We start from the raw sequence: 25,094 nt of genomic DNA on the forward strand, positions 1-25,094 counted from the left end.
AGGGACACACGGAGCCCTCCCCACACACAGGTGACCCCTGCTCCACCCCCAGGGACACACGGAGCCCTCCCACACACAGGTGACACCTGCTCCACCGTGACAGGACACTGGGACGGGGGAACGTCAAGGGCGGTCCTTGTGTTGACTGAAGAGCTGCTCGCCCAGCTCTCGGCCCTGGTGAATTCTCACAATGCCTCCGGAGGGCAGGATTTCCCGTAAGGAGGAAAAGGTGGTGCACAGGCCTGCGGAGCCTGGGAGAGCTGGGCGCAGCCCGTGTCTCCCTGCCACAGCATGTGGCCGGCACGGGCCGGAGGTCCCTGTGCAGCTGACTGCTGGGTGCAGCTCCCTTAATCAGTAAGCAGCAGGTCAGGCAGCGGCAGCTTAGTTCAGAGGCAATAAGGGCAGACCCCACCCGGGAAGGCTGACCAGCACCGGGCTGTGGCCAGCCCAGGAGAATGCAGCCCAGCCCGAGGGGGCACCACCCCTACCCCTCAGAGCTCTGGGCAGAAGCCCCTGTGGCATCAGCCACCCTGAGCACAGCAGGAAGAGCTGCTGACCATGTCTAGCACCCCAGGGGCCTTGAGAGCTTGCCTGGCGCAGGGCTGTCCCCACCAGACAGGGCATCTGTGTTTCTGGGTGTGGCCTCCTCAGCCAGCTCCCCAGGAAGCCCCAGCCTCGGCTCTGGTGGCCTTGACCGAGGCCCTGGGAGACCGAGTGAATTTCCTCCTCCTCACTTTTTCTAAGAAAGAGGCCACATCCCAGGACCTGGACGGCACCCTGTGCCACGGTCACGGGCCCATGGCCTCCATGCTCCGGGTGCTGCCATCCCAGCTGCTTCAGGGTGGGCTCTGTCTTGCACGCAGCGAGCGACTTCATTGGAGCTGAGTGTTGGTAACACCCAGCTAACTGGGCACACGGGTCTTTTGTGTTGGATTTTTCTGGACAGTGGCCTCCATTTTCCATTCCACTTGGCCCGTGTGCAGTAAGGAGCGGCTCCATCGTCTCCCGAGCTGTCTCCTTCGAAGGCACGCCTGCGTGCCTCCCACAGTGGCACGGACGCCTTGCTGAGCAGTGTGTGCTGCAGCTGTAGGAACGCTCTGGGTTGAGAATTCTGGAAGGACCTTGCTGAGTCCTTGCTTTGGGTCTTTGGACTCCTGCTGCGGGCTTTGGTGGTCTGGCCTCCGGAGGCCAAGGCTGCAGTGAGCCGTGATCAGGCGCTGCACTTCCTCCTGGGCATCGAGTCAAACTCCATCTAAATTGTCATAAGGATTTCAGGTCTCTGAGCCCAGGAGCCTGTCCAGGAGCCTGCCCAGGCCCTGTAGAGGAGAGCGCGGCTGAGGGAGTGGCCGGGGGTTGCGGACACCAGAGCAGTGCACGAGGGAAGGGAGGAGGGTGGGGGCCCTGCCCAGGTCTCCCGGCCACGGACCCCGACCCCCTTCCACCTCGGCCCACCGTGAGAGGCCTGCACAGCACAGACGGCGGGGGCAGGGGCGCGCCACTCACAGGCTTCAGCCACAGAAGGGCCGAGGCCTGCCTCCGCCCACCTCAGCCTTGTTTCATCTAAGCCCTCCTGGGCTGCAGGCTGTCTTCCTGCCTCACCTGGGTTTTTATAGGACGGCTCCAAAAGGTGTCTTCTCATGTGTCCCAGGCACTGGCAGGACCAGCAGACACTTTGCTGGCAAGTTTTTGGTCCTGGGGACCTGCGTTTTCTTTCTCCTCTCTGGAGCCTATGAGGCTGCCTTTGCTGGCCTGCAGCGGCCAAAGGGCCAAAGGGAGGGCGTGTCCCGGGAGGCCCCACCCACCTCAGCTTCACCTGCCGTCAGGGGGTGCAGAGTCCGCAAAGGCACCTTCCAGAGTGGGGGCTGCAGAGGTCACGGCCACTCTGCCACCCACAGGAGACCGGTCTGGACACCTGGGCAGCCAGGCTGGGGGTGTGCAGGTGTGGCCAGGGGCCCGCCAGCTGCTGCACGTGCTCTGTGCGGCCTGAGCGGCATCCACGCCCTTCTCCAAGTGGGTGAGCCGGGAGAGGCATGGCCATCTGCACGCAGGTTCCTTGGGCTTTTCACAGAAGCCCACGATTAGAGCAGGTCCCCGCCTTGGGTCTCTGCTCCAGATAGATGCCCTGAGCCTCGCCCGATGCATTCCTCCCCGTCCGCTCTGCCAGGAGCAGCTCAGAGCCCTCGCCATGCGGGGCCAAGCACAGGGAAGGCAGCGCGGAGACTTTTCGGGTTTTTTTGCTTCTTATGAAGAGGCAAGTTTTCTTTCTTCCTGAACCGAAAGGTTTTAGATGGAACCTGCCGTTAGAAGCACAAGATTCATGCCATATTAACAAGAACAATTGATTTTTCTGCCAGGCAGAGCAGCCAGTCTGTCTTGGAGGCTGTGCTGTGGCGTGAGGAGGCCCCTTGCTCAGATCAGCCCATGCCTTCCCCAGGCCCTGGCCAGCCTGTCGGGGTCTGCAGGAGCCAGAGGCACAGCCCACCTGCCCTCCCCGAGGCCTGAGCACCTCTTCTTCCACGCCTGGGAAGACCTGATCCTGAGCCTGGCTGGGCCCTCCCTGCCATCTGCACTGCAGCCCCTGGGTGCCCACCCCACAGCCACAGGCCTGGTGACAGAGAAGGCAGTGCCCCTGAGGAGCAGTCCGGCTTTGGGGTGCAGAGCCACGGGTCCTTCCCCAGTCCGAGGGGAGGGTGGGGACCTCCCAGGGTGGCCCTGACGAGCACCTTCCCTTGCAGCCACACCCACTCGCCCGGGTCTATGGCCACGGTGGGAGAGTGGTCCTGTGCGCGCTGCACCTTCCTGAATCCAGCCGGCCAGCTCCAGTGCTCCATCTGCGAGGCCCCGCGGCACAAGCCCGACCTCAACCACATCCTGCGGCTCAGCGTGGAGGAGCAGAAATGGCCCTGCGCCCGCTGCACCTTCCGCAACTTCCTGGGCAAGGAGGCCTGCGAGGTGTGCGGCTTCGCCCCGGAGCCTGCGCCTGGGGCTGCCCTTCTGCCCGTGCTCAACGGGGTCCTCCCCAGGCCGCCCGCCATCCTGGGGGAACCCAAGGGCAGCTGCCAAGAGGAAGCAGGTGCAGTGAGGACTTCAGGGCTGGTGAGCACAGAGCCCACCAGCGGGCAACGAGAGGACGAGGAGGAAGAGGAGGGGGTAGCAGAGCCCGGAGGGGGCTGGGCCTGCCCACGCTGCACGCTGCACAACACGCCCGTGGCCAGCTCCTGCTCCGCCTGCGGGGGCCCACGCAGGCTCTCGCTGCCACGAATCCCTCCTGAGGCCCTGGTGGTCCCGGAAGTGGTGGCCCCAGCAGGCTTCCACGTCACACCTGCTGCACCTCCACCTGGCCTCCCTGGGGAAGGTGCCGAGGCCAACCCCCCCGCCACCAGCCAGGGCCCAGCTGCTGAGCCAGAGCCGCCCCGGGTCCCACCCTTCAGTCCCTTCTCGTCCGCCCTGCAGAACAACCCCGTGCCTCGAAGCCGACGTGAGGTCCCCCCCCAGCTGCAGCCGCTGGTGCCTGAGGCTGCCCAGCCCTCACCCTCTGCCAGCTGCAGGGGACCCCAGGGCGCAGGCTGGGCTGGGGCCGCCCGCCTGGCAGAGTTGCTGTCCAGCAAACGGCTGAGCGTGCTGGAGGAAGAGGCTGCGGAGGCCGGTTCCAGCCGCGCAGAGGCCGGCAGCTCCACCTCGGGCAGCGACGTCATCGACCTGGCCGGAGACACAGTGCGCTACACACCCGCCAGCCCCTCCAGCCCCGACTTCACCACCTGGGCGTGCGCCAAGTGCACACTCAGGAACCCCACCGCGGCCCCCAGGTGCTCGGCCTGTGGCTGTTCCAAACTGCACGGCTTCCAGGAGCATGGCGAGCCCCCTGCCCACTGCCCCGACTGCGGGGCCGACAAGCCCGGCCCCTGTGGCAGAAGCTGCGGACGGGTCCCCTCAGCTCAGAAGGCCGCCCGCCTCCTGCCCGAGCGCCCGGGCCAGTGGGCCTGCCCTGCCTGCACCCTGCTCAACGCGCCGCGGGCCAAACACTGCGCCGCCTGCCACACGCCCCAGCTCCTGGTGGCCCAGCGGCGGGGGGCTGCACCCTTGCGGCGCAGGGAGAGCATGCATGTGGAGCAGCGGCGGCAGACGGACGAGGGCGAGGCCAAGGCGCTCTGGGAGAACATCGTGGCCTTCTGCCGGGAGGTGAGGCACGCCCCTCGCCCTCCTCCTGCCCTCCCCCTTGTCAGGCTGGGGTCTGGCTGTCAGCTGGGGAGAAGCCACGAGGCCCAAGACGTGAGGGGAGGGCAGCACCCGCTGCCCTGGGGTCCTGCTTGGCCTCCTGACCCCAGGTCCTTGCCGGTGACCAAGATGCACGACTTTTACCCACCTCAGCCCTCCTCCGTGGCCAGGAGGGCCCAGGGTCCCTTCTGATATATCGGTCACAGGGAGGCTAGGGCTTCCCAGGGGCAGCATGGAGATGCTGCTGAAGTGGGAGGCTGGGATGTGCCCGGCTCTGCTCTCCAAGTCCAGGCTGGTGTCCCCACAGGTCAGCTGAGGAGCAGCCTGCACCCTCTCCAGCAGGGCCAGGGCGAGAGCCGGGCTGCCATCCCCACACCTCCCCCTGGGGGCTGTGCTGTGCCCCTGGGCCCACATGTTCCCTGCTCCCCACCCATCGCCAGGGTGAGGGCGCCCTCCACACAGGGCAGGGCAGCCGAGCACCAGGTCTGTGGGCTGTACGCGCTCGACCCGTTCCTTCGGGGTCAGGCACTGCTTTCGGGTGCTCTCCTGGGTGGGGGCTTGTCCCTGCTGGGTAGAGTGAGGCCGCCCTGCTCAGCCTGAGCATGTGGCTGTGGTCTCTACAGAACAACGTGAGCTTTGTGGACGACAGCTTCCCGCCCGGGCCCCAGTCTGTGGGCTTCCCCACGGGCGACAGCGTGCAGCAGCGCGTGAAGCAGTGGTTGCGGCCCCAGGAGATCAACTGCTCCGTCTTCAGGGACCACAGAGCCTCATGGTCTGTGTTCCACACACTGCGGCCCTCGGACATCCTGCAGGGGCTGCTGGGGAACTGCTGGTGAGGCCCGCGCCAAGCCGGGGTGGGGCAGGTGGGCGGGTGTCCAGTTGCGGTCACCCCGAGGGCACCCGCATGCTCTGCAGGTTCCTGAGTGCCCTGGCGGTGCTGGCGGAGCGGCCGGACCTGGTGGAGCGGGTGATGGTCACGCGCAGCCTGTGTGCGGAGGGCGCCTACCAGGTGCGGCTGTGTAAGGACGGCACGTGGACCACGGTGCTGGTGGACGACATGCTGCCCTGTGACGAGGCCGGCTGCCTCCTCTTCTCACAGGTGGGGCGGCGCGTGGGGCGGCCTCTGACCCCGGCCCCTGCCCCGCCAACAAGGCCGGCTGCCTCCTCTTCTCACAGGTGGGGCGGCGCGTGGGGCAGCCTCTGACCCCGGCCCCCTGCCCCGCCAACGAAGCCGGCAGCCTCCTCTCCTCGCAGGGGGTGCGGTGTGGGGAGCAGGTGAGGGTGGCCTCTGACCCCGGCCCTCTGCAGGCGCAGCGGAAGCAGCTGTGGGTGGCCCTCATCGAGAAGGCACTGGCCAAGCTGCACGGCTCCTACTTCGCGCTCCAGGCGGGCCGCGCCATCGAAGGCCTGGCCACGCTCACCGGCGCCCCCTGCGAGAGCCTGGCGCTGCAGGTCAGCTCCACTAACCCCCGCGAGGAGCCCGTTGACACTGACCTCATCTGGGCCAAAATGCTGAGTTCTAAGGAGGCTGGGTAAGAGGGGGGGCGCTGCGTGGTCAGCCGCATTGGGAGGAGACGCGAGGCGGACGGGGGAGACGTGGGGCTGGCGCCTTCTGACCCAGTTCTGCGTCCACGAGCTGCCCCTGCAGTGGGCTGACCCTGCGTGGCCAGGCCGTGGCCCCCATCACCTCCCCTTCCCCAGGCGGGGCTGGAGCCAGCGTTCCCATGCCAGGAAGGCCACATCCTGACCTGGGCTGTGGGGTGAGCCCAGTGCCATCACCCTCCTCAGAGCAGGCATGAGGGGCGTGTTCTGAGTTTGGCCACACCCTGGTCAGCGGGTCTGTGCCTCGACCCCGGGAGGCCTGCGGGGAGTGGCCCTCCTCTCAGCTGACCCTGGGCAGTGCTGCTGCCTGCCCACTCAGGAGCCACAGAGCCCGGAGCCACCCCCACTCAGGCCCTGTGCGCCTCAGGCACGGTGGAGGGCGCTGGGCCAGACCCCCTGAACATACCTCACCTGGTCCCCACAGGCAGGAGATGGGCCCTCCTCTGCTGCCCCTGCCTGCCCTGGGGGCAGGGTCAAGGCCAGCGAGGGCCTCGGTCATCAAGCCCCCCAATCAGCCATGCCATGAGGGCCCCGCTCAGTGAGGACCTCTGCCAGTGAGGGTCCCCGGTCATCCATGCCCCTGGTCAGCGAGGGCCCCGCTCAGTGAGGACCCCGGTCAGCAAGGGCTGCTCTGCCGCACAGGTTCCTCATGGGCGCCTCCTGTGGTGGGGGCAACATGAAGGTGGACGACTCAGCCTATGAGAGCCTGGGCCTGCGCCCCCGCCATGCCTACTCCATCCTGGATGTTCGAGATGTCCAGGGCACCAGGTGGGGCCGGGCTGGCTGAGGGTGGGCAGCGTGCCGTGGAGCCTTGGGCGGCGCAGTTCTGACCCTCACCCCTTGGTCTCCAGGCTTCTGCGGCTCCGAAACCCCTGGGGTCGTTTCTCTTGGAACGGCAGCTGGTCGGACGAGTGGCCGCACTGGCCAGGGCACCTGCGTGGCGAGCTCATGCCGCACGGCAGCAGCGAGGGCGTCTTCTGGATGGAGTACGGTGACTTCGTCAGGTACCTGCTCCGTGGGGGGGTGTGCCACGACCTGCCTTCCCAGGGTCAGGTCCTTCTGGGGAACAAGCCTGGCCCTACTGCTGACCTGGGATGGAGACCACGGCTTGCCCGTGGTCCACCGCACGTGGGACCTAGGGCTTCGGCTCCGGAGCGCTGACCTCAGAATCCAGGTTCACCTAGGTCAGCAGAGCCCCACTGTCCCCAAGTCCACCAGGGCCCAGCACCCTGAAGAGCCACCTCGGTATAGGCCTCAGGGATGGGTCCCCAGGGCCGGGCTGCAAGAGGGCAGCAACAGAGCAGCTTGTGCCTGCTGTGGTCACCGGCCTGCGGAGGTGCCAGGAGTTGGGTCTCAGAGGTGTGGGCCGTGGTGCACTCAGGGCTGCGTCTTCCCGCTGCCCCCAGGTACTTCGACTCCGTGGACATCTGTAAGGTGCACTCGGACTGGCAGGAGGCCCGTGTGCAGGGCTGCTTTCCCAGCTCGGCCAGCGCGCCCGTGGGGGTGACGGCACTCACGGTGCTGGAGCGGGCCTCACTGGAGTTTGCGCTCTTCCAGGAGGGCAGCAGGTGGGGTGCGGGGCCCCGCTGGGCTGGGCTGGGCTGGCGGCCGTGACGACGTGTGACCTGGCCCGCGGTGTCTGGCACAGGCGCTCGGACGCCGTGGACAGCCACCTGCTGGACCTGTGCATCCTGGTGTTCCGGGCGACGTTCGGCAGGGGCGGCCACCTCAGCCTCGGCCGCCTCCTGGCCCACAGCAAGCGTGCAGTCAAGAAGTTTGTCAGCTGTGACGTCATGCTGGAGCCGGGCGAGTACGCTGTGGTGTGCTGCGCCTTCAACCACTGGGGGCCGCCCCCGCCGGGCACCCCCGCCCCACAAGGTACGCGCCCCCTGCCCCAGGCCCACGCCCCGGGCCCTCAGGGAGGGCAGCAGCTCACACACCCTTCCCTGTAGCCTCCAGCCCCTCAGCGGGGGTCCCGAGAGCTGTCCCGGAGCCGCCAGGCCACGTGCTGGCCGTGTACAGCTCGAGGCTGGTCATGGTGGAGCCCGTGGAAGCCCAGCCCACGACGCTGGCCGACGCCATCATCCTGCTCACCGAGAGCCGCGGGGAGCGGCATGAGGTGGGTGGGGCCCGGGGGAGGGCAGTGTGGGCGAGGGGAGTGCGCCCCGGCCCTGCCCTGTCCCACAACGGCCCTGCCTGTGTCCAGGGCCGAGAGGGCATGACCTGCTACTACCTGACACACGGCTGGGCGGGGCTCATCGTGGTGGTGGAGAACCGGCACCCCAAGGCCTACCTGCACGTGCAGTGTGACTGCAGCGACAGCTTCAACGTGGTGTCCACACGCGGCAGCCTGCGCACCCAGGACAGTGTGCCACCCCTGCACAGGTGCTCCCCCACCCCCACCCCTTCAGGGTGTCCCCACACCGCCAGCCGCACCCCTGCACTGGTGTGCCCATGATCCTACCCCTGCATAGGTGTGTCTACACCTCCACCCCCACGCCTGGAAGGCTGCGCCTACACGCCCACCGCTACACAGGTGCACCCATGCCTCTGCCCCCACCCCTGCACAGGTGCACCATGACCCCACCAACACCCCTGCATGGGGGCATCCATACCCACCCCCACCCCCAGCCCTCCACAGGTGTGCCCACACCCCCACCCCTACCTCCACCCCTGCACAGGTGCCCCCACACCACAACCCATGTCCCCACCCTGCACAGGTGTCTTGCACCAGCCCCTCCCCTTGCCCTTGCCTCTGCACAGGTGGTCATAGCCCCGCCCCACCCCCACCCTGCCCTCCACTGGTCCTCACTGGTCCTCTCCCCCAGGCAGGTCCTGGTGATCCTGTCCCAGCTGGAAGGCAATGCCGGCTTCTCCATCACCCACCGCCTGGCACATCGCAAGGCAGCCCAGGCCTTCCTCAGCGACTGGACGGCCTCGAAGGGCACCCACAGCCCCCCGCTCACACCAGAGATTGCCGGTCTGCATGGACCCCGGCCGCTGTAACCACCATGCCTGGGCAGGGGCTGTGCGCAGATGGACCCCCACCCCCCACACGCACTTTATGAGGGAGACCCCGACAGAGGACGCTTGAATCAGAATCTCAGGACCCTGCCCAGGGAGCTGCCAAGCCCAGGGCGCAGCTTCCCACGGGCACCCCGCCCCCTTCCCTCCCCCCCCGAGCACCCACAGTCCACCTGGCCAGGCCTCCCAGCCGCCACGAAGAATACCTCGAACCAGGCGGACTGTGAGCCAGCCCAGCTGACCTGCCAGCCTTGAGCCCAGCATCTCGCGGGGGGACGGGGGCCGAGGCCAGGCCACCCCACCTTGTGGGCTTAGGGTCTCCTGCCAGAGAGGCGGCCAGCAGCTCGGTCCACACCAAGTCTGGGTGTCAGAGGCCAAGGCCCTGGGGTGGGATCAGGGACCACCCCTCAGGGGGCATAAGGTCAGGTTTCCCCCAGAGCCTGGGTCCCTGTCCCCTGCAGGCAGGCGGGGTCCCTGGAGCCCTGGCGTGGAGCGGCAAATCCTGGGGGCTGTGCCTGTCTCAGAAGGGGGGCCCTTGGCCAGTCACCCCCCAGCGACACTATGCAACTCCTGGAGCGCACGCCAGGATCGAAGCCATGATGGGTGCAGCTGGCGCCAGGCCTGCTGTGGGTATGCCAGTCCTCAGCACCGCTCTCCGCTGCCCAGCAGGCTGGGGACCAGCAGGCTCCTCAGTCAATCCCATCCCTCGGCCCGGCCCATCGAGGGCATCAGCAGGGCTCAGCTGTTCCCACCGCCCCCCGCAGCCCAGGGAGTGTAGATGTGCAGACCTCTGGAGCCCTCCTGGCCCCCAGGCAGCAGGCCAGTCCTGCCCTCGCTCCCCCCTTGCCCCCTCAGGGGCTTCTGCGGCTTTGACACCTGGAGAAACATTCCCTACTCCCCTTTGGCCTCCCTGTCCTCCGAGCTGTGAATATTTTTAACCCTGTAAATATGGCCAGCTCTTGTGACACAGAGACTATTTTATCAACTGTCAGCCCGTTCCTTTACGGTAGGATTCTCCACAGTGGCTTCCGACTCAGGCTCCCATGGACCAAATAAAAGCGTTTTGTTTTGTAATCACGCCCCGTTCTGCTGTTGCCCCACCCAGGATGCTGTGGAAGGGGCGGGAAGGTTGCAGGTCCAAGGGAGAGGCCCTGCCCAGGCATCCCGGGCGGGCCTGCAGGTGGGGACCCCTGGAGACGGCCATGGTGGGGTGACTCAAACCTGTAAGGGGCAACCAGCCTGCCAGGAAGGACTGATCACTGGGCGGGGGCAGGGCCAGAACCTGTGGCTGCGGGGCCAGCGAGGCCTGGGCAGATGGGACAGCAGCCGTGTGGCTTTCCCCAGCGAGGCGTCCACGGTGGAGGCCCTGTCTGAACCCATCAGTCTCCTGGCAGAAGCAGACAGAGCAGGGGGCGCATGGGGAGAAAAGTTTTCTGGTCCCTCCCAGCCCAGTCTCAGGGTGGCCTCTGCCCCACGCAGGTGCTGCTGAGCAGAGCACCCGGTCAGACTGCCGTCTGGCAGCCAGGCCGTCCCTGGGCAGAGTTGGGGGCTGGGGCGCGGCCGGCGCGGGGTAAGAGGCTGTCACGGGCAGCGTATTGAATGTGAAAGCAATTAAAGCCACCAGCAGTGTTGGCTCCGGGCGGGCCTCGGGCGGCGGGGAGCTGCCAGAACACATCTCACCTCGGAGCCCGAGGACGCCTGCTCCACTGCTCCACGGCTGCGTGGCCACGCCAGACTCCTCCTGTGGGTGGGGGCCGGGCTCGCACCCACTCCTGTCCGGCACAGTCTGGCTCTGTCCAGCCCTGGGGCGTCTGGGACCCCCACATCTCCTGCTCCTCTGTCCCTGGCCCCACCCCCACCCGGCACCCATCTCTGGCTTGTGCTACCCCAGCACTGGGGTGCTCAGGACAGAGGCCCACAAGAAGAACCCTCTGGAGTCAGGGCAGGAGTCCCCACAGCAGGCAGGGGGTCTGTGCCCACCCGCACAGCTACCCGGAGCCCCCGACTCACCCAGCCAGCAGCCTCCCCTCCACATGGAAGCCCGAATGCTGGGGGCAGCTCCAACAGGAACGTGGTGAGGGAGGGGGGCGTTTGCAGAGGACAGCTCAGACCCTAGCAGGTGTTGAGGGCCGCTGTGGGGGCCTGGAGGAGGTGGTTAGGAGCAGGTTGGGGGACAGGTGCCAGCATCCTGCAGGTGCAGGGAGGACTGGCTGGCCAGGACGCAGAGCCCTGGTGCAGGGCAGACCCTGGGGGCGAGTGTCAGGGGCTGCCCCTGTTCCCCTTCTCCATGTGGACCTCTCCCCTCCCCCACAAGTCCCCCTGGGTCTCACCTCCACCAACAGTGCCATCGCCCCGTGTGTCTGGCCTTTGCCAGCCCTGTGCCCCCACGGTGCCCTCTCCTGGCCCCTCTTGTTGGCACTGCTGGCCACAGTGGCCTTCCCGGGGCGGGCGGTGGCGAGTTCTCACTTGTGAAGCATCCCTGTCAGAAGCACTTAGTGTACAAATTAGCCGTGGCCTCCCCGCCTCCTTCCACAGCTCTGGGCGCTGGGCTGACTGGGCCGCGGCTCCAGGCCCTCTCGCACCTGCCCGGGGCGCACGGCTGCCCAGTGTGGACCCCTGGCTGCCTCCCCACGTCCTAGCAGGAGTTCCCGCTCCCCGCTGGCCGGCTGGAGCTCCCCCAGGACCCCAACCTAGACCTGGGCAGGGGTGACCACATCGGGCGTGGGGTGCTTAGTGAGGTATGGGGGATGGGAGCCCACGGCCCAGCATCCACCCCGAGTGGCCAGCCCTGGTGCCGAGGGCCATGCTGGGGCCCCACCGCCCCACCTGCCCATTGGAGGCACCGCCACCCCACCCGCCAGCCGGCCTGCCACTCAGGCGGGGAAAATCGTCTGTGACAGGCCCAGGAAGGCCGGCCCTGGGGGCCGCAGAGAGACGCGCACAGCTCCTCTTCCCAACATATGGCTGCTGTCGGCCCCGGGCACTGCTGGCCAGTGCCAGCCTTGGGAGCCAGTGGGGGCCCGGGCAGCCGGAGCCTCCCATCACACCCGCCTGGCCGGCTGCCCTCTCTGTCGGACTAGAGGCTCCGACCCAGCTCCCAGCCTCCTGGGATGGGGGCTCCCTCTCCCACTCCAGCAGCTCGGCCCTCCAAGGAGCATCCAGCAGCCTCATCCGTCCCAGACGCCCAGGACACACAGAGGGTCAGCCCCACACCCAGCCCAGGGTGGCCAGTGTCCGGCAAGTCCAGGGGAGGACAGCACTGCGTGGGGAAGGGCCCAGCAGGGGTCTTCCAGAGCCGAGCCGCTGGCGGGGGGGCGGCGCTCGGACCCTCCGGAGTGGGCTCTGGGCGGGTCGGAGCTGCTCTGGAGGACTCTGCCCGGCACAGCTGTGTGCAGGCCCAGGGTGTTAGAGCCGACGGCTCCCCCTGGAGCCCCCATGCAGGCACCTCCTAACAGGGCCCCCTTTCCCTCAGCTGGAGGACCCCCGAACTTCCCAGGCTCTTTGTGTGCCCCCCATACCCATGGGCCGTTGCCCTGGGCACTCCAGCCAACTTGGCGGCCCAGCCCCATCTGTGTCCCCTCTGCAGCCCACTGTGGGCCCGCCCATCACAGCTGGCAGCTTTGGGCTGGTGCCAGGTTCATGTGTGGCCTTGACCCCTTCGGCCAAGGCCCAGGCTGCCCTCTCAACCTGAGGTCCTTGGGTGGGTGGGAAGGAGGAAGCCCCCAGGAGGCCTGTGGTCCTTGAAGTGCTCTGAGGTGGCCACTGGCCCTGGGTCTGTTAGTGAAAGGGCAGACATCAGCCATGGCCAGGCACCCTGCACAGTACTGAGCCCACTCTGGGCAGGGTGGGGGGCTCCATCTAGCTGCCACTGGACAGACATGCCAGGGTCTCAGAACCTGCGTGGGGCTTGCAGCCTCTGTCCCGACGCCGGCTGAGCCGATGCTGAGGGGATGAGACAGGCCCGCCCCCGGGCAATGGCCATGCCAAGCGCTGCCTTCCTGCCTTCCCTGAGCCCAGCTCTCCGTCCTGGCCTCGCACCCCCCGGCACAGAGTCTCGGTGTTAATGGAGGTGACAGGCGGGCAGCCGTGGGCAGACTGGGCAGAAGAGGTTAATGGCCAACATGAGCTTCTGGCTGAAGGCAGAAGGAGGGGCTGCGGGGGCGCCATCCCACCCTGCACTGGGACTGGCTAAGGAGACGTCAGGGCACCCACGAGGACCCACCAGAGCAGAAGTGCCCACCCCGTTCTGCAGAAGGGGGCTGTGGCCCAGGAAGTGGGGGGCACAGGTGCCAAAACACAGTACTGCCTCAGGGAGCAGAGGCCACCCCTCCAAACCCAAGGTCAGCCCTGTCTGCAAGGGCTGGGTCCCAGCAGGTGGGTCATGGCCACAGTGAGGAGGCCCATGTGCCTAGGGGGCCCTGTGATTAGGGGGTGCTGACACTGACCACCCAGCCTCGCCGGGCTGTTCGTGGTGGGGACAGTCATCTGGGCACCCGAGGTACGGGCCTCACACACCCCTTACCCCACCATGCATGGGCTGTCTGGGTGCAGCCACGGCTGAATCTCACGACCCCCACCAGCAAGGGCAGGCCCTCCTCCTCCTTGCCAGAGCCATTCCTGGAGGACAGAAGCGTGTCTGAGTTGTGCCCCTGGGCGCCCCTGGGCTCCCCTGGGGGCTGCCACCTCTACGCTTCTCATCCAAACTTCTGCAAAGGCTCATCCGTGGTGAGGAGGGGCGTTGGGGGGCTCCGGCTGCTCCCTTCGGCCAGCTCAGCACTGAGCACGGCCTTGACCCCTCTGGGTCTCCTTGGTCCCCTGAGCTTCACTGGGCTTCATTCCCTGCATGCTGAGATTGAGGCCCCCCAACACCAGGGCTCCGTGCTCCCTTACTTTCCTTCCCCTGGATGATGGCCAGAGCCTCCAGCCAGCCTGTCTCCTGTGCTGTCAGCTGTGGCCTCTTCCAGACCTTCAGAGGGGTCAGCCTCAGGCTACTGGTGTCAGGGTGACCAGCAGTCCCTCAGGTCACTGTCTCAGGGTGACCTCGGCCCCTGGTGTTGCAGGGCAGTGCTTGGCTGAACATGTCCAGAGCAGGGTCTATGCATAGAAGCAGCCGGCCTCCTGGCCCCCACTCTCCACGGGGCTGCTGGCGTGACGGAGCCCAAGCTGTCTCCCGGCCCGGGGCTGCCTGCACGGTCAGCTGGTCAGCTGGGCCAGGCCAGGCGGGCAGAGAGAAGACTGGCATGCTCTGCCATCCACAGCACCCCTCCCAGTCCCCAGCCCCACCCCCAGGACTTCCCTCGGACAGGCGTAGGCGGCTGTGTCAGAGAAGGTGGCACTGGGGCAGGAGGGAGACAGAGCCCCACACCTACCCCAGAACCAAGGGCCGTTCCTCATGGACCCTGGGTGTGCTCCACCTGACACTGGGCCTGGCCATCCGCCCAGTGCACAGAGAGGGACTCCTCAGCCAGGCCACGGCCACGGAGATGCTGCTGGACTCTCTTCTCTGCCCCATTTGAGGAGGGACACCCAGAAGCCCCATGGGGTCTTCCCTTCTTCCCCAGGGCACCCATGACCCTAACCGGAGCTGGAGACAGCCCCGGAGCCCACTGCTGAGCCTGCAGGGAGTCCCAGGTCCCAGGGAGCCACGTGAGTCGGGGCTCCCTGAGCCTCTTCAGAGCCTCAGAGCCAGCCCAGAACAGCACACTCCCCTCTGGCTGAAGACGCCCAGGCCCACCCGTCACATGCGCAGGGTTTAGGACGTCTCCCCTGAGCGAAGGCAGGAGATCTCCGGAGAGGTCGTGTCCGGCTCTACCCCAGCCATGCCTGTGTGTGTGTCTGGGAAGGAGTAGGCCGGTCAGGTCAATCTCCCCTAGGACCTAGCTGAGCAGTGGGACTGCAGACCTCTATGCTCTGGCAGCTCAGGGAGGGACTTGGAACTTGGTGCAGCGAGGGAGGTGGGGCCGGGAACTGCCCTGGCCAGAGGACATTGGGGGAAGGGCTTCGTGGTGTGGCCGGGGGTCCAGGGCCCTCCCTGGACCTGCTTCTCACCTGCACGCCCCAGGTCCTCTCAGGAGGAGACTCCCGTGGAGAGGGGGTCTTTCAAACGGCCAGGAAGTGCATAGTCTGGTGGCGCAGCCCAGAGGCACCTCCCAGGGGAGTGGGGAATAGGGACAGGAGGGGTTCTGCACCCAGAAAAGGAGGAGGATGCCTGGAAATCAGCCCAGGTGGAGGCCGACAGCCGCAGGGCGGGGTGCGAGGGCCGGGCCTTGCAGCCTCCTGTTTGGAGGAAAAGAGAGCGGAGGGCAGGGCTCGCCCAGGGAGGGCGCGGAAGGGAGCCCGGCTCCGCCGCCCCGCGCCAAGCGCTGCCCTCCCCGGCCAGCTCCGGCCGAGGCCCCCCGTCCCGGGCTCAGCCCCCGGGGCCTTGGCTCGGGTGGGCCGGCGGCTGTCAGGGGCCAGAGCCCTGACGGATGAGCGCTGACGGCCCCTCTCCTGCGCCCCGCGCGCTGACACCCATCACGCCGGGCGGGGACCCCGGAGACCTGGCGGCCTCCGCGCACCCCCGCGGCAGCCTGTGGGCGACGGGGACGGGAGGCGCGGGGCGCCCCTCACTCGGCCGCACACCTGCGCCGCAGTCCGCTCGCCGGGCGCTGCCTCCCGGGGTCCCGCCGCCCCACCGCGCGCGCCGCCCCGAGAGCTGAGCGGGTCCCGGCGCACGATGCAGGTGAGTGGGCGCGGGGGGCGGCGGGGCGGAGGGACGGGGGGCTCGGGCCGGGGCCGGGGGCTGCTCGCCCCTCCCGCCGCGAGCGCGGTCGGAGGTCGCAGCGCCCCCCGGAGCCCGGCGCCCAGGCGCACGCGCGCCCGCCTCTGCCGCCAACTTCAGCGGGTGCGAGCGGCGTCGGGGGTTCGCGGGCGGCGGCGGAGGCTGCGGGCGTCGCTGCTGCGAGAGTGAGCGCCGGCCCGAGGGGTCCGGCTCCGGGCGCCCGGCCTCAGTGTCCCCCCCGGGAGCCGCATCCTACCTCGAGAGCCCGAGCGCGTCCCGGGGGTCCGAGTCGTCGCCGGCGCGGGGCGGGGAGGGCGGGAAGTTTGCGCCCCACGCGCGGCCTCGCAGACTTGGCGGCTCCGCGGGCTCCGCTCCCGGCCGGGCGCAGGTAGGGGCTTCGGGGGCGGCGGGTGGCCCGGAGTGTGGGGGCGCGAGGGGCGGCTGGACCCTGCACCCCACTTCTCGGCGTCCAGGAGCTGCGCGAGGGGAGGGAGGTCCGCTCTCAGGGGCTGGGCGGGAAGGGCAGGGGCCAGGTCTGGGGTCTCAGACGGGAGCCTGCCCTGGCGCTCTCCTCACCCGCCTGTGTGGGGCTCCCCGCTTCCTGGGGGAGGGGGGCGGCAGGGTCTGAGGGTGGCTGGTCAAGGGTCCCCGGCTGCTGGGCGCCTCCTCCTGACCCAGGGTGGGGCCTTGTGCCCCTCATGCCACCAGTTCTCTGCCAGACAGGGAAAGGTGAGTGGGGCCGGGTATCTGGGCCGGGCAGAGGGGTGCAGGGTGCCCGGGGAGCCACTGCTGGGTCTGGCTGGGACATGCGTGTGAGTGCCTGTGCCTTTGTGTGCGTCCGTGTGCCTGCTCTCCGGGGATGTCTTTTGCTCTGTGTACACACACCAGCTGAGTGCCAGGCATCCTCCGGGTTCCCATGGGGTGGGCAGCTGCTGAGACAGCCCCTCGGAGAAGCCCCGGACCCAGGAGCTCTGGGTTTCTGCTGGGAGGCAGGATGGGTTGTGGCACCAGTCGGCACAGCTGTGTGGCTCGCAGGGCTGGGTGATCGATGGCCCCGCACAGCCGCCTCTGTCGCCGGAGCACCCACACCCATTTGTCATCAACATGGGGTTGGGGGGCGGCAGGCAGGGAGAAGGGGCTGCCTCTGCACCCATCACCCAGTCCAGGTCGCGTGTGCAGCCCCTCAGGGAGCCCCAGGCCCTCTCCTGGCCCAGCTCTTGCCTCCCGACCCCCACCCTGTCTCAGCCACAAACCAGCCAGTCGGCCTCTGCCTGCCCACGCAGCCTGTGACCCCCTGCAGGGCCCCAAGCCTTTGGAGGAGCGGCCCTCTCCTGCCGCTGGTGGTCCCCCCAGCGGTGCCCACCTGGGGTTCTAGGAGCAGCAGACGGCACTGCCCCAGCCCTACCGGCTCAGCTCACCGACCACGTGTGACCAGCCATGTCTGCATGTGTCCTGGGTGGTGTGTGGTGCCCGTGTGCACTCGTGAGTGCCATGTACGAGTGGGTCGGAGAGCTGCCCACACCCTGGGTGTGCTGTGTGTTGTCACAGATGAGCAACCATGTCCGCCGTGACAGGGTGCGAGGCGTGTGTGCGGCCAGGGTCCTTTCCCTTGGTGGCAACCTCTGTTCTGAGCTGGCTAGGTGGCACAGAGGTGGCTCCACTGGGCACTGGGTGAGGGCTCTGCGTGAGCCTGTGCGCGGTGCACACACGCTCAAAGCCCGTGTGCGCAGGCGTGCCGTGTACCCCACACAGGCAGTGCCGGGGCGGTGGGCAGCCCAGGTGGCAGCCCAGATGGAGTGTGGAGTGCATACCAGTGCCGTGCGGGGCGTGGGGAGGAGCGGGTCTTGGCTGAGTGTGGCCGCTGCAGGCTCGGCCACTGACCTGCCTGAAGCCACCCAGATGGAGCTGAGCTGAGCAGGTGGCTGAGCCACGGGGCCATGCTAGGACGTCCACTCCCCACAGCCTGGCCTGGCCCCACGTGAGGCTGACCCCCTCAGAGACCCCCAGTGTCCACCTGACACCCTGCTGGAACAGGCTCTGCACGCTCGGGTGCACACACACACATGCACATGCACACGCACACATGCACACGCACACACACGTGCACACACACGTACACGTACACACACACGTGCATGCACACACACGCACGTGCACACACGGGCACACACACACGCACACGTGCACGCACACACGTGTACACACACACACATGCACACACGCGCCTGCAGCGTCATCCCATGCAGGCCCTCGTGTTGGTGTCTCGTCTTGGTGCCTTTCCGTCGTTTTTGAACAGGGGCGAGCAGGGGTTGCGAGAGGGCCTGAAACCACGAGGCTGACGCCTCCCCAGAGTGAGACCTGGCCACGCCGACCCTTTTAGCCACTCACGTGCTGTGGGGAGATGGGTGTGGGCTGAATTATCCTAGAAATCGCCAGCGAGCCGGCCTGGCCTCGGAGGTGGGGACCTGTGTCGGGTCAGCCCATAAATAAGGGACACCTAGTTAAAATCAAATTTCAGATAAACAAGGAACGCGTTTCCGGTGTGCGTTTCCGATCCTGCCCAGGCTGCACTAACTCTCAGAAGTGTCGTGCTGCTGCCAGTCTCAGTCAGAAGCTGCTGAGTGTCCTGGACTTGTTTTTTTTTTTTTTTTTTTTTCCTTTATTTTGCTGCACTGACCACCCTGGAAGTGTGCATGGGGAGGAGCCAAAGGAGGGGGCCGGGGCGGCGCAGGGGGGAGGCAGGGGCACTCTGGGCTCCCGTCCCCGAGGCTCGCGAGCCCCGAATGGAGAGCAGTGGGGAGTGGGCTGGGCGCTGACTGTGGCCCCATCTGCAGGTGGCCGTGGTGCTCGGGCCTGCCCCATAGCAGGCTGCCATGTCTCGGGAGGCAGGCTCGTGCCGCGTGGGCACAGGGGCGAGGGCGCGGTCTCGGAAGCCGAAGAAGCCACACTACATCCCGCGGCCCTGGGGCAAACCCTACAACTACAAATGCTTCCAGTGCCCCTTCACCTGCCTGGAGAAGTCGCACCTCTACAACCACATGAAGTACAGCCTCTGCAAAGACTCCCTCTCCCTGCTGCTGGACTCCCCAGACTGGGCGTGCCGCCGCCGCCCCACCACGCCCAGGCCCCGCGCACCCACCCCAGACCGCCCTGGGGAGTCCGACCCCGGCAGGCTGCCCCGGGGAGCGCGGCCCCCAGATGCTGCTCGCACGCCTGACCACATCATGGAGGCTGTTGCCCACCCCCTGCACCGTGGCAGGGGCCCCAAGCCCAGGGCCGAGGGGTCCCCAGGGCCACCACACCCTGGGGCTAGGGTCACCCGGAAAGGTTCCAGCCCTGGTGGGCTCCTGCCTGAGTCGTGGAAGCCAGGGATGGGAGGGGGCCCAAGGGGTGTGGCTGTGGGGGACATGGCCTCAGCAGGCCCTGAAGGCAGCGTCCCCTGCTACCCCCCACCTGCTCCAGGGGAGTTCCCGGAGGCCCACAGCCTCCACCTGTCCCTGCTGGGTGTCAACTACCCGCTCAGCCCGGGCCTCTTCTCCTACCTGGGGCCCTCACTGGCCGCTGCGGCCCACGTGCCCTTCCTGGCCTCAGCCAGCCCCCTGCAGCCCCCGGCTGCGGCATTCCCAGCCCCGCAGCCCCCTCAGCGCCCCACCCCGGTCCCCCGCCTATACTACCCGCTGCTCCTGGAGCACACTCTGGGGCTGCCCACAGGCAAAGCCGCCCTGGCCAAGGCCCCTGTCTCTCCGAAGGGTCCCCCTGGGGCTCTGGCTCCTGGCCTGCTGAAGGCACCGGTTCCAGGGCTGGGGCCGTGGCCCCAAGTCACCCCCAGGGACTCAGGGCAGGAGGGGGAGCTGGAGCGGGTGGCCCAGAGTGACCCCAGGAGGAGGCTGTCCCTGGGCAGCAGGCTGGAGCTCCCGAAGGCACCCCCCGGCCTCACAAAGTTCTGTTCCCGGAGCAGGTAGGTGTCTTGGGTGCCCAGCTCCTGGGGTGGATGGGCCGGGGGGCTGGGCATGGTGGCTGTGGTCTGTCCTGAGCTCAGCCACTGGGAAAGTGGGCTCCAGGCCACAGAGGACAACTGAGACCCAAGAGCCAGTGCGGGGGTCCTTGGGGTCTCCGGGAGAGCCCAGGCTCTAGGCAGGGGCCATGGGGCAGAGGCCATGAGGGGGATGGGGCAGGGCTGGGGGCACTTTTGGGGCAGTGTGGCCTCACGACCGGCTCCCACACTCCCAGCCTGCCCACTGGCTCCTCTGCGATGATGTGGCCTGAGGACGGGGAGCCGGGCGGCCCCGAGGGCCCCTTCCTGCCGCAGCCTCGGGGCCCAGCGCCGGGAAGCCCAGGGCGCGTGGGTGAGGACCTGACCCGGGCCCTCAGCGACTATGCCAGTTTAGAGCGACGCCTGGGGCAGCTGGTGCCCGCTGGGGGGCTAGTCGCGAGTCCCCTGCGGGAGCAGCTGGGCAAGATCCGCCTGGAGCTGCTCACCATTCACCGGGCGCTGGAGCGGGCCTCGAAGCCGCCCGACACGCCCCTGGACCTGTCTGTGAAACGCGCACCTGCCAAGGGGCCCGAGGCTCTTGGAGAGGCCTGGGGGCAGCCGGAGCTGGGTCCCATGTTGGCTCGAGGGACCCCCGAGCCACCCCGCATGCTGGGCCCGGCTGCACCTGAACCCTTCTCTGGCCACACCACCAAGTGTGAAGCCGACTCCAGCGTCCCCCCGCCTGGCCTCCCCCTCCCGGCCCCGGATGACCCCGTCCTTCCTGGCAGTGGCTGGGGCACCTGTGTCGGGACGGGGAGCTCCCACACCCCCGAGGCTGTCTGCGGCCTGCAGAGCCCCCCGGGCGCCGCGGTCTGACTGTCTCCGCCCGCAGCGTGTCCGACCCTCACCTGGTCCAGCCCCGTGGCCAAGGCCTGAGACCCGTCCCCTCTCAGCATGCATGTGGATAGACCCCCGCGGGCCGTGGCCAAAGCTTGTCCCTGGGGCCACACAGGGACGGGGAGGTGACGGTTATTAATCACAACTGTGGACATTAAAACAGAAACTGTCTTCACACACACCGCCTGCGCTTCGTTCCTTTGGGGCCCTGATGTAGGCACCTGGACACCCGCCTGAGGAAATGTCCTGGCCTGGGAGTCCTGGGTGCGCTTCTGTCCTCAGGCCCGGCCCCCTCCTGTGGGGGTTGGAGTCTGGGGGTGGGAGGGGACGTCGGCGTGGGGAGCTGAGCGAGGAGAGGCGTGTGGTCTGGGCTGATCTGGCCTGCGTTCCGGTGCGCTGGGGGTGGGCACAGACCCCCGAATCCAGCAAGGCAGCACTAACATCAGCTCTCCTGCGGTTAAACGGTAGCCCCGAGGCTCCGTGGCTGGAGGCTGCTCACCCAGCGTGGGCTCTGCTGGCCTCTGCCAGACCCTGCAGCCACGATAGGCATCAGCCTTCACAGCTCACTGCCTCCCTCCCGGCATGGCCTGGCTCAGCCCTCCCACGGGCAGGGGATGGGCAGGCAGGGAGGGGCACCCGGGACCCCCACAGCAAATCACTTCCCTCCTGGGGGAGCTGGCCACGCCCTTAACACCCACCCTGGAAGGGGCCTTGTAGCCCACGTTGCCCCTGAGGAGGAGAAGCAGTTCCTGCCTGTGCCCGGCTCCCTGAGCTGAGCTGGGCTGGACCGGCTGGGCTGGGGCAGTACAAGCAGGCTGGCAGCGGCCCCATTAACTACCACGGAGATAGCATCAGCCCGGATCCTGCCTCGGGGCAGCCAGAGCTGGGGAGTTGCTTGGCCAGGGAGATAGCATCGGCACCCCCAACCCACTGCCTCGGGGCGGCCAGAGCTGGGGTGCTGGCTGGTCAGGCTCGGAGTGCAGCGGTGGTGGAGGGGACAGGTCCTGGCTGGGTTCTTCTACCCAGAGGTTTCTTGGAGGGGCTGCAGGGGGCCCCAGGCAGTCAGGAAGTGTCCCCAAGTCCCGAGTCTGAGGGAGACTCCCCGTCCTCAGCCCCTGCACCTCCATGTGTCCACTGCACCCCAGTTCCTCACCCCCCCAGGCAGACAGGTAAGCATGACCTTGCTGGGGGCAACAGCACCTGTCTCACAGGTGTGGAGACAGAACCTCCTTCCCTGTCACCTGTGGGGAGCAGGACAGGCCTTGCAGAGGGCACCTCAGCCAGCGGGTCACCCACCCGTGGTTCAGACGCAAGGACTCTGCTCGGGGGTGGTGGCCTGGGGCTACCTTGCCAATTGGAGTAATGAACTTGCTGTCTGTGGGGGGCCATGAGGGACCCCCTGAAGCGGGGTGCGCTGCGTGGCATCCGGCTGTGCAGGGAAGTGGGAACAGCACCGAGGCAGCACCGGGAGTCTTTGGGGAACTTGGTTTTTATTTCACAGAAGCTTCCGGGGCTGAGGCCCAAGACCGTTCTCTCCCTTCTCCACCCGGCCCAGCTGCGTCCCTGCCACTGGCTCCTCCCCCTTCCTTGGGACCTAGTTTCCAACAACAGAGACTGCAGCCACCCCGCCTCAGAAAGCGCCCAGCACGAGGGGCCCCAAGTAGAAGCGTCCCCGCCTGGCCTCTCTCGGCGGGGCAGGTGGACGCCCTCGGAACAGGCTCCCTCACCCCTCAGTCTTCCTGACCAAGAGACTCAGGTAGAAGGGCTAAGTGTGGGTGACCCCCAAGCAGAAAGGGGCTTCACAGGCAGATGGATCTGAGAAACGCAGCTTGTCTGTCCCCACAAGGCTGTGATGCCCGTGAGCTCATTTGGGGCCCAGAGCAAAACCCACAGTGAGCTCCATGGACGGCGCCTCCCAGACTCAAGTTCCAGGCACAGAGATGCTGGGGTGGCCAGGAGATGCTGGGCTTGGGGCCAGGCCGACCCTCAGGGCCTGGAGGATCCGGCCCAACGGGAGGGCCCCGGGCCCGCCTGGAGGGTGCCAGGAGGAGCGACTTCTCCATTCCTGCACACAGTGGGGCCTTATTCTCTCTCTCGTGGCCCCAAACTTTGCCCAGTTGCAGAGAAGCGGACACGGTGACAGGCCTGCCCGGACTCCGGCCTCCCGGCGTCCACATCTCACACTGGACCCGCCTGGAGCCCCCACTGGCTCCTGGAAGCCCCAGCTGCTTGGGCGGATCCGGGTGCCCACAGGGGCTGCAGGATGGCCGGCCTGCTCTTTGTCACGGCCAGGGCTGCGCCCTGTGTCCACGTGCTGGATCTGCCTCCTGCCCTGCCGTGCTCCAAGGGCCCGGGCCTTTGTTCCAGAGGATGTGGCTGTGACTGCATCAGGGCTCGTGGTGGTCAGCGACCCGTCCATGGGGCTGTCTGTGCACTCCAGCACACAGCCCAGGACCTGGGGGGCACCTTCCCGTCTCCCCGGGGGCTGGTTGTGGACGCCCTCAGTCGCCTCCTGGTGACAGACTACGTGCCTGGGCTGTGCACAGCTTCATGTCGGGCCCTGCTTGGGAGCCCCTGGTCCCGGCTTCCAGGCTGGGTCTGGAGGGCCTGTGCTGGGTGGGCCCGGGGCCTGACGGGGGCTTTGCTGTGTGTGAAGTTTCAGGATGTGCGGCTGTTTGACAGTGCCCACCAGCCACTGGGCTCCCTTGGGGGCTGGACAGGGCACACTTTTGGCTGCCCAGCGGGCATCTGCTCCAACTCAGAGGGTAACATTATTGTGGCAGATGAGCAGAGGCGCCAGGTGACCCTGTTTCCCCGATCTGGGCCACCCATCCGCCTGGTGTCACAGCGGCTTGGGCAGCCCTTGGGAGTGGCCTGTGCACCCCAGGGCCAGCTCCTGGTGGCCAATGCCAAGGACAACTCCATCAAGGTGTACCAGGGCCTCAAGGAGCTGGCCTGACCTGCGGCTGGGCTGGGGCAGCCCTCATGTGCCTGGGGCTAGCTCCAAGGCCCTTGGATCACCATGGGAGGAACCCTCAGTGTGGGTGGAGCCTGCAGGCTGTGGGCCTTGCCTGCCTGATGCCAGCACTGCCTGGGCTGGGCCCAGTCCTCCTGCTGGTGAAGCTCCTGAGTCAGCGCCTCCCAGGCTGCCCTTGGCAGGCCTGTAGCCTCCCCAGCCGGGGCCACTCTCTGCTGTCCCCATTGAGTGCCCTGGCCCCTGCATGTACGCGCCCCATGTCCACTCAGGCCCCGTGCATGAACTTTGCAGCTGGCAGCTGAAGCCTTGAGACCCTTGGCATGTCGGGCCAGCTGCTGGCACATGGCTAGGCAGGCTGTCTCCAGGTGCCCCCGCCCAGGCCTCCTAATCAGAGGCAGACAGGCAGGGAGGGTGCAGCTGGGCTGGGCTGGGCGACCTGGGCAGGGGTGTAGCGCTAAGTGTCCCCAGTTAGAGGCACCTACAGTCCTGAGCCTCCAGTAGCTTCTCTGGGCCTGGCAGAGGTAAGGGGGAGGCAGCCCTGGAGGTGTCTGGAGGCCCATGAATGGTTGAAGTCTGGGTGCCTTTTCTTCCACGTCCCGGTGAATGAAGGCTGTCTGGGCCTTCATTCTGCAAAGGGGACAAACAGCTCCGCACTCGAGGTGCAGGCGTGCTGGGAGGGCCTGGGGGAGCCTTCCTCTAAGGACAGACTCCTGCTGCTTTAGAAAACTGAGAAAAGACCAGGCGTGGTGGCTCACGCTTGTAATCCCAGCGCTTCAGAAGGCCGAGGTGGACGGATCACAAGGTCAGGAGATGGAGACCATCCCGGCTAACACAGTGAAACTTGTCTCTACTAAAAACACAAAAAATTAGCCGGCTGTAGTGGCACGTGCCTGTAATCCCAGCTACTCGGGAGGCTGAGGCAGGAGAACTGCTTGAACCCGGGAGGCAGGCGTTGCCGTGAGCCGAGATTGTGCCACCGTACTCCAGCCTGGGCGACAGAGCAAGACTCCGTCTGGGAGGTGGGGTGGGGGGAAACTGAGAAAAAACAGGGATCTAACCCTCTGCTTACATTTTACAACTGAGGAAACAAGGTGTGAAAGGAGAGGCCTCTGGGTTACTCTGTGGGTCTGGGGTCCAGGGAGGGGCTGGCATGGGGCAGGGAGCTGGGAGGGGACAGTGTCTGGCCCTGCCTTGGGGGGTGGGGAGGTGGGGCTCCCCCGTGTCACAGGACGGCACCCCTGAGAGGTCCCTCACCCATGAGGGCCCTGTGGGTGCGGGGTTAACTGGGGACCGCAGTAGGTGCTCACTAAACCGGAGCTGCTGCTGCGGTCTGGGGGCGTCGCGGTCTGGGGGGGGTCCCATTCCTCGCCTGCGGAGGCGGGGTGCTCCCGCCTGACGATCGCTGGCTGCAGCCTCCGGGCCAGTCCCACCGGGGCTCAAACTTCCCGGCACCGCCGGCCTTCGGGATTTGGGGGCGGCCCCTCTGCAGACTGCGGGGGCGCTGGGCCCGGCGGGGGGCCTGTTCACCCGCGAGGCTGGGAGCAAGGCGGGGTCCGGGTTCCCCGAAGGCCAGGTCGTCGGCTTCTCTGGCCCGAGGAAGCCGAGCTGAGGGGTCCGGGGCAGGCTGTGGGGGTCCGGGACAGGCT

At 67.4% G+C, this 25,094-nt stretch overlaps 4 protein-coding genes across 7 annotated transcripts in view; all 4 read left to right on the forward strand.

Annotated features, from left to right (window-relative positions):
• CAPN15 (calpain 15) overlaps positions 1–9,915 on the forward strand; it is a 27,699-nt gene extending 17,784 nt beyond the window's left edge. For 3 of the 4 annotated variants that reach the window (XM_017510883.2, XM_017510885.2, XM_037732263.1), the window contains 11 exons: positions 2,736–4,179; positions 4,839–5,047; positions 5,131–5,314; positions 5,524–5,747; positions 6,460–6,585; positions 6,669–6,821; positions 7,224–7,385; positions 7,466–7,695; positions 7,770–7,936; positions 8,024–8,202; positions 8,646–9,915. In XM_017510883.2, the coding sequence (XP_017366372.1) occupies positions 2,736–4,179; positions 4,839–5,047; positions 5,131–5,314; positions 5,524–5,747; positions 6,460–6,585; positions 6,669–6,821; positions 7,224–7,385; positions 7,466–7,695; positions 7,770–7,936; positions 8,024–8,202; positions 8,646–8,823 (3,256 nt within the window). In that variant the 3' untranslated portion in view covers positions 8,824–9,915. The remainder of the gene's footprint in view (positions 1–2,735; positions 4,180–4,838; positions 5,048–5,130; positions 5,315–5,523; positions 5,748–6,459; positions 6,586–6,668; positions 6,822–7,223; positions 7,386–7,465; positions 7,696–7,769; positions 7,937–8,023; positions 8,203–8,645) is intronic. The other variant, XM_017510884.2, reaches the window with a different exon arrangement.
• An 8,520-nt stretch (positions 9,916–18,435) lies between these two features.
• Positions 18,436–20,648, forward strand: PRR35 (proline rich 35). The gene is made up of 2 exons (XM_017510891.2): positions 18,436–19,559; positions 19,832–20,648. The coding sequence occupies exons 1-2, from the start codon at positions 18,475–18,477 to the stop codon at positions 20,448–20,450; spliced, it is 1,704 nt and encodes a 567-aa protein (XP_017366380.1). The 5' UTR covers positions 18,436–18,474; the 3' UTR covers positions 20,451–20,648.
• A 2,373-nt stretch (positions 20,649–23,021) lies between these two features.
• Positions 23,022–23,430, forward strand: NHLRC4 (NHL repeat containing 4). Its single transcript, XM_017510805.2, is given in 2 exon segments — positions 23,022–23,125; positions 23,127–23,430. Coding segments are annotated over 2 exon segments (408 nt in total).
• Positions 23,431–23,825: 395 nt separating this feature from the next.
• Positions 23,826–25,094, forward strand: part of PIGQ (phosphatidylinositol glycan anchor biosynthesis class Q) — a 14,178-nt gene continuing 12,909 nt past the window's right edge. Inside the window, exon 1 of the mRNA XM_037732291.1 lies at positions 23,826–23,969. The gene's annotated coding sequence lies outside the window, so the exon portion shown is untranslated. The remainder of the gene's footprint in view (positions 23,970–25,094) is intronic.

Source organism: Cebus imitator, unplaced genomic scaffold (assembly GCF_001604975.1).
Source record: "Cebus imitator isolate Cc_AM_T3 unplaced genomic scaffold, Cebus_imitator-1.0 Scaffold444, whole genome shotgun sequence".
NCBI classification, from domain to species: domain Eukaryota; kingdom Metazoa; phylum Chordata; class Mammalia; order Primates; family Cebidae; genus Cebus; species Cebus imitator.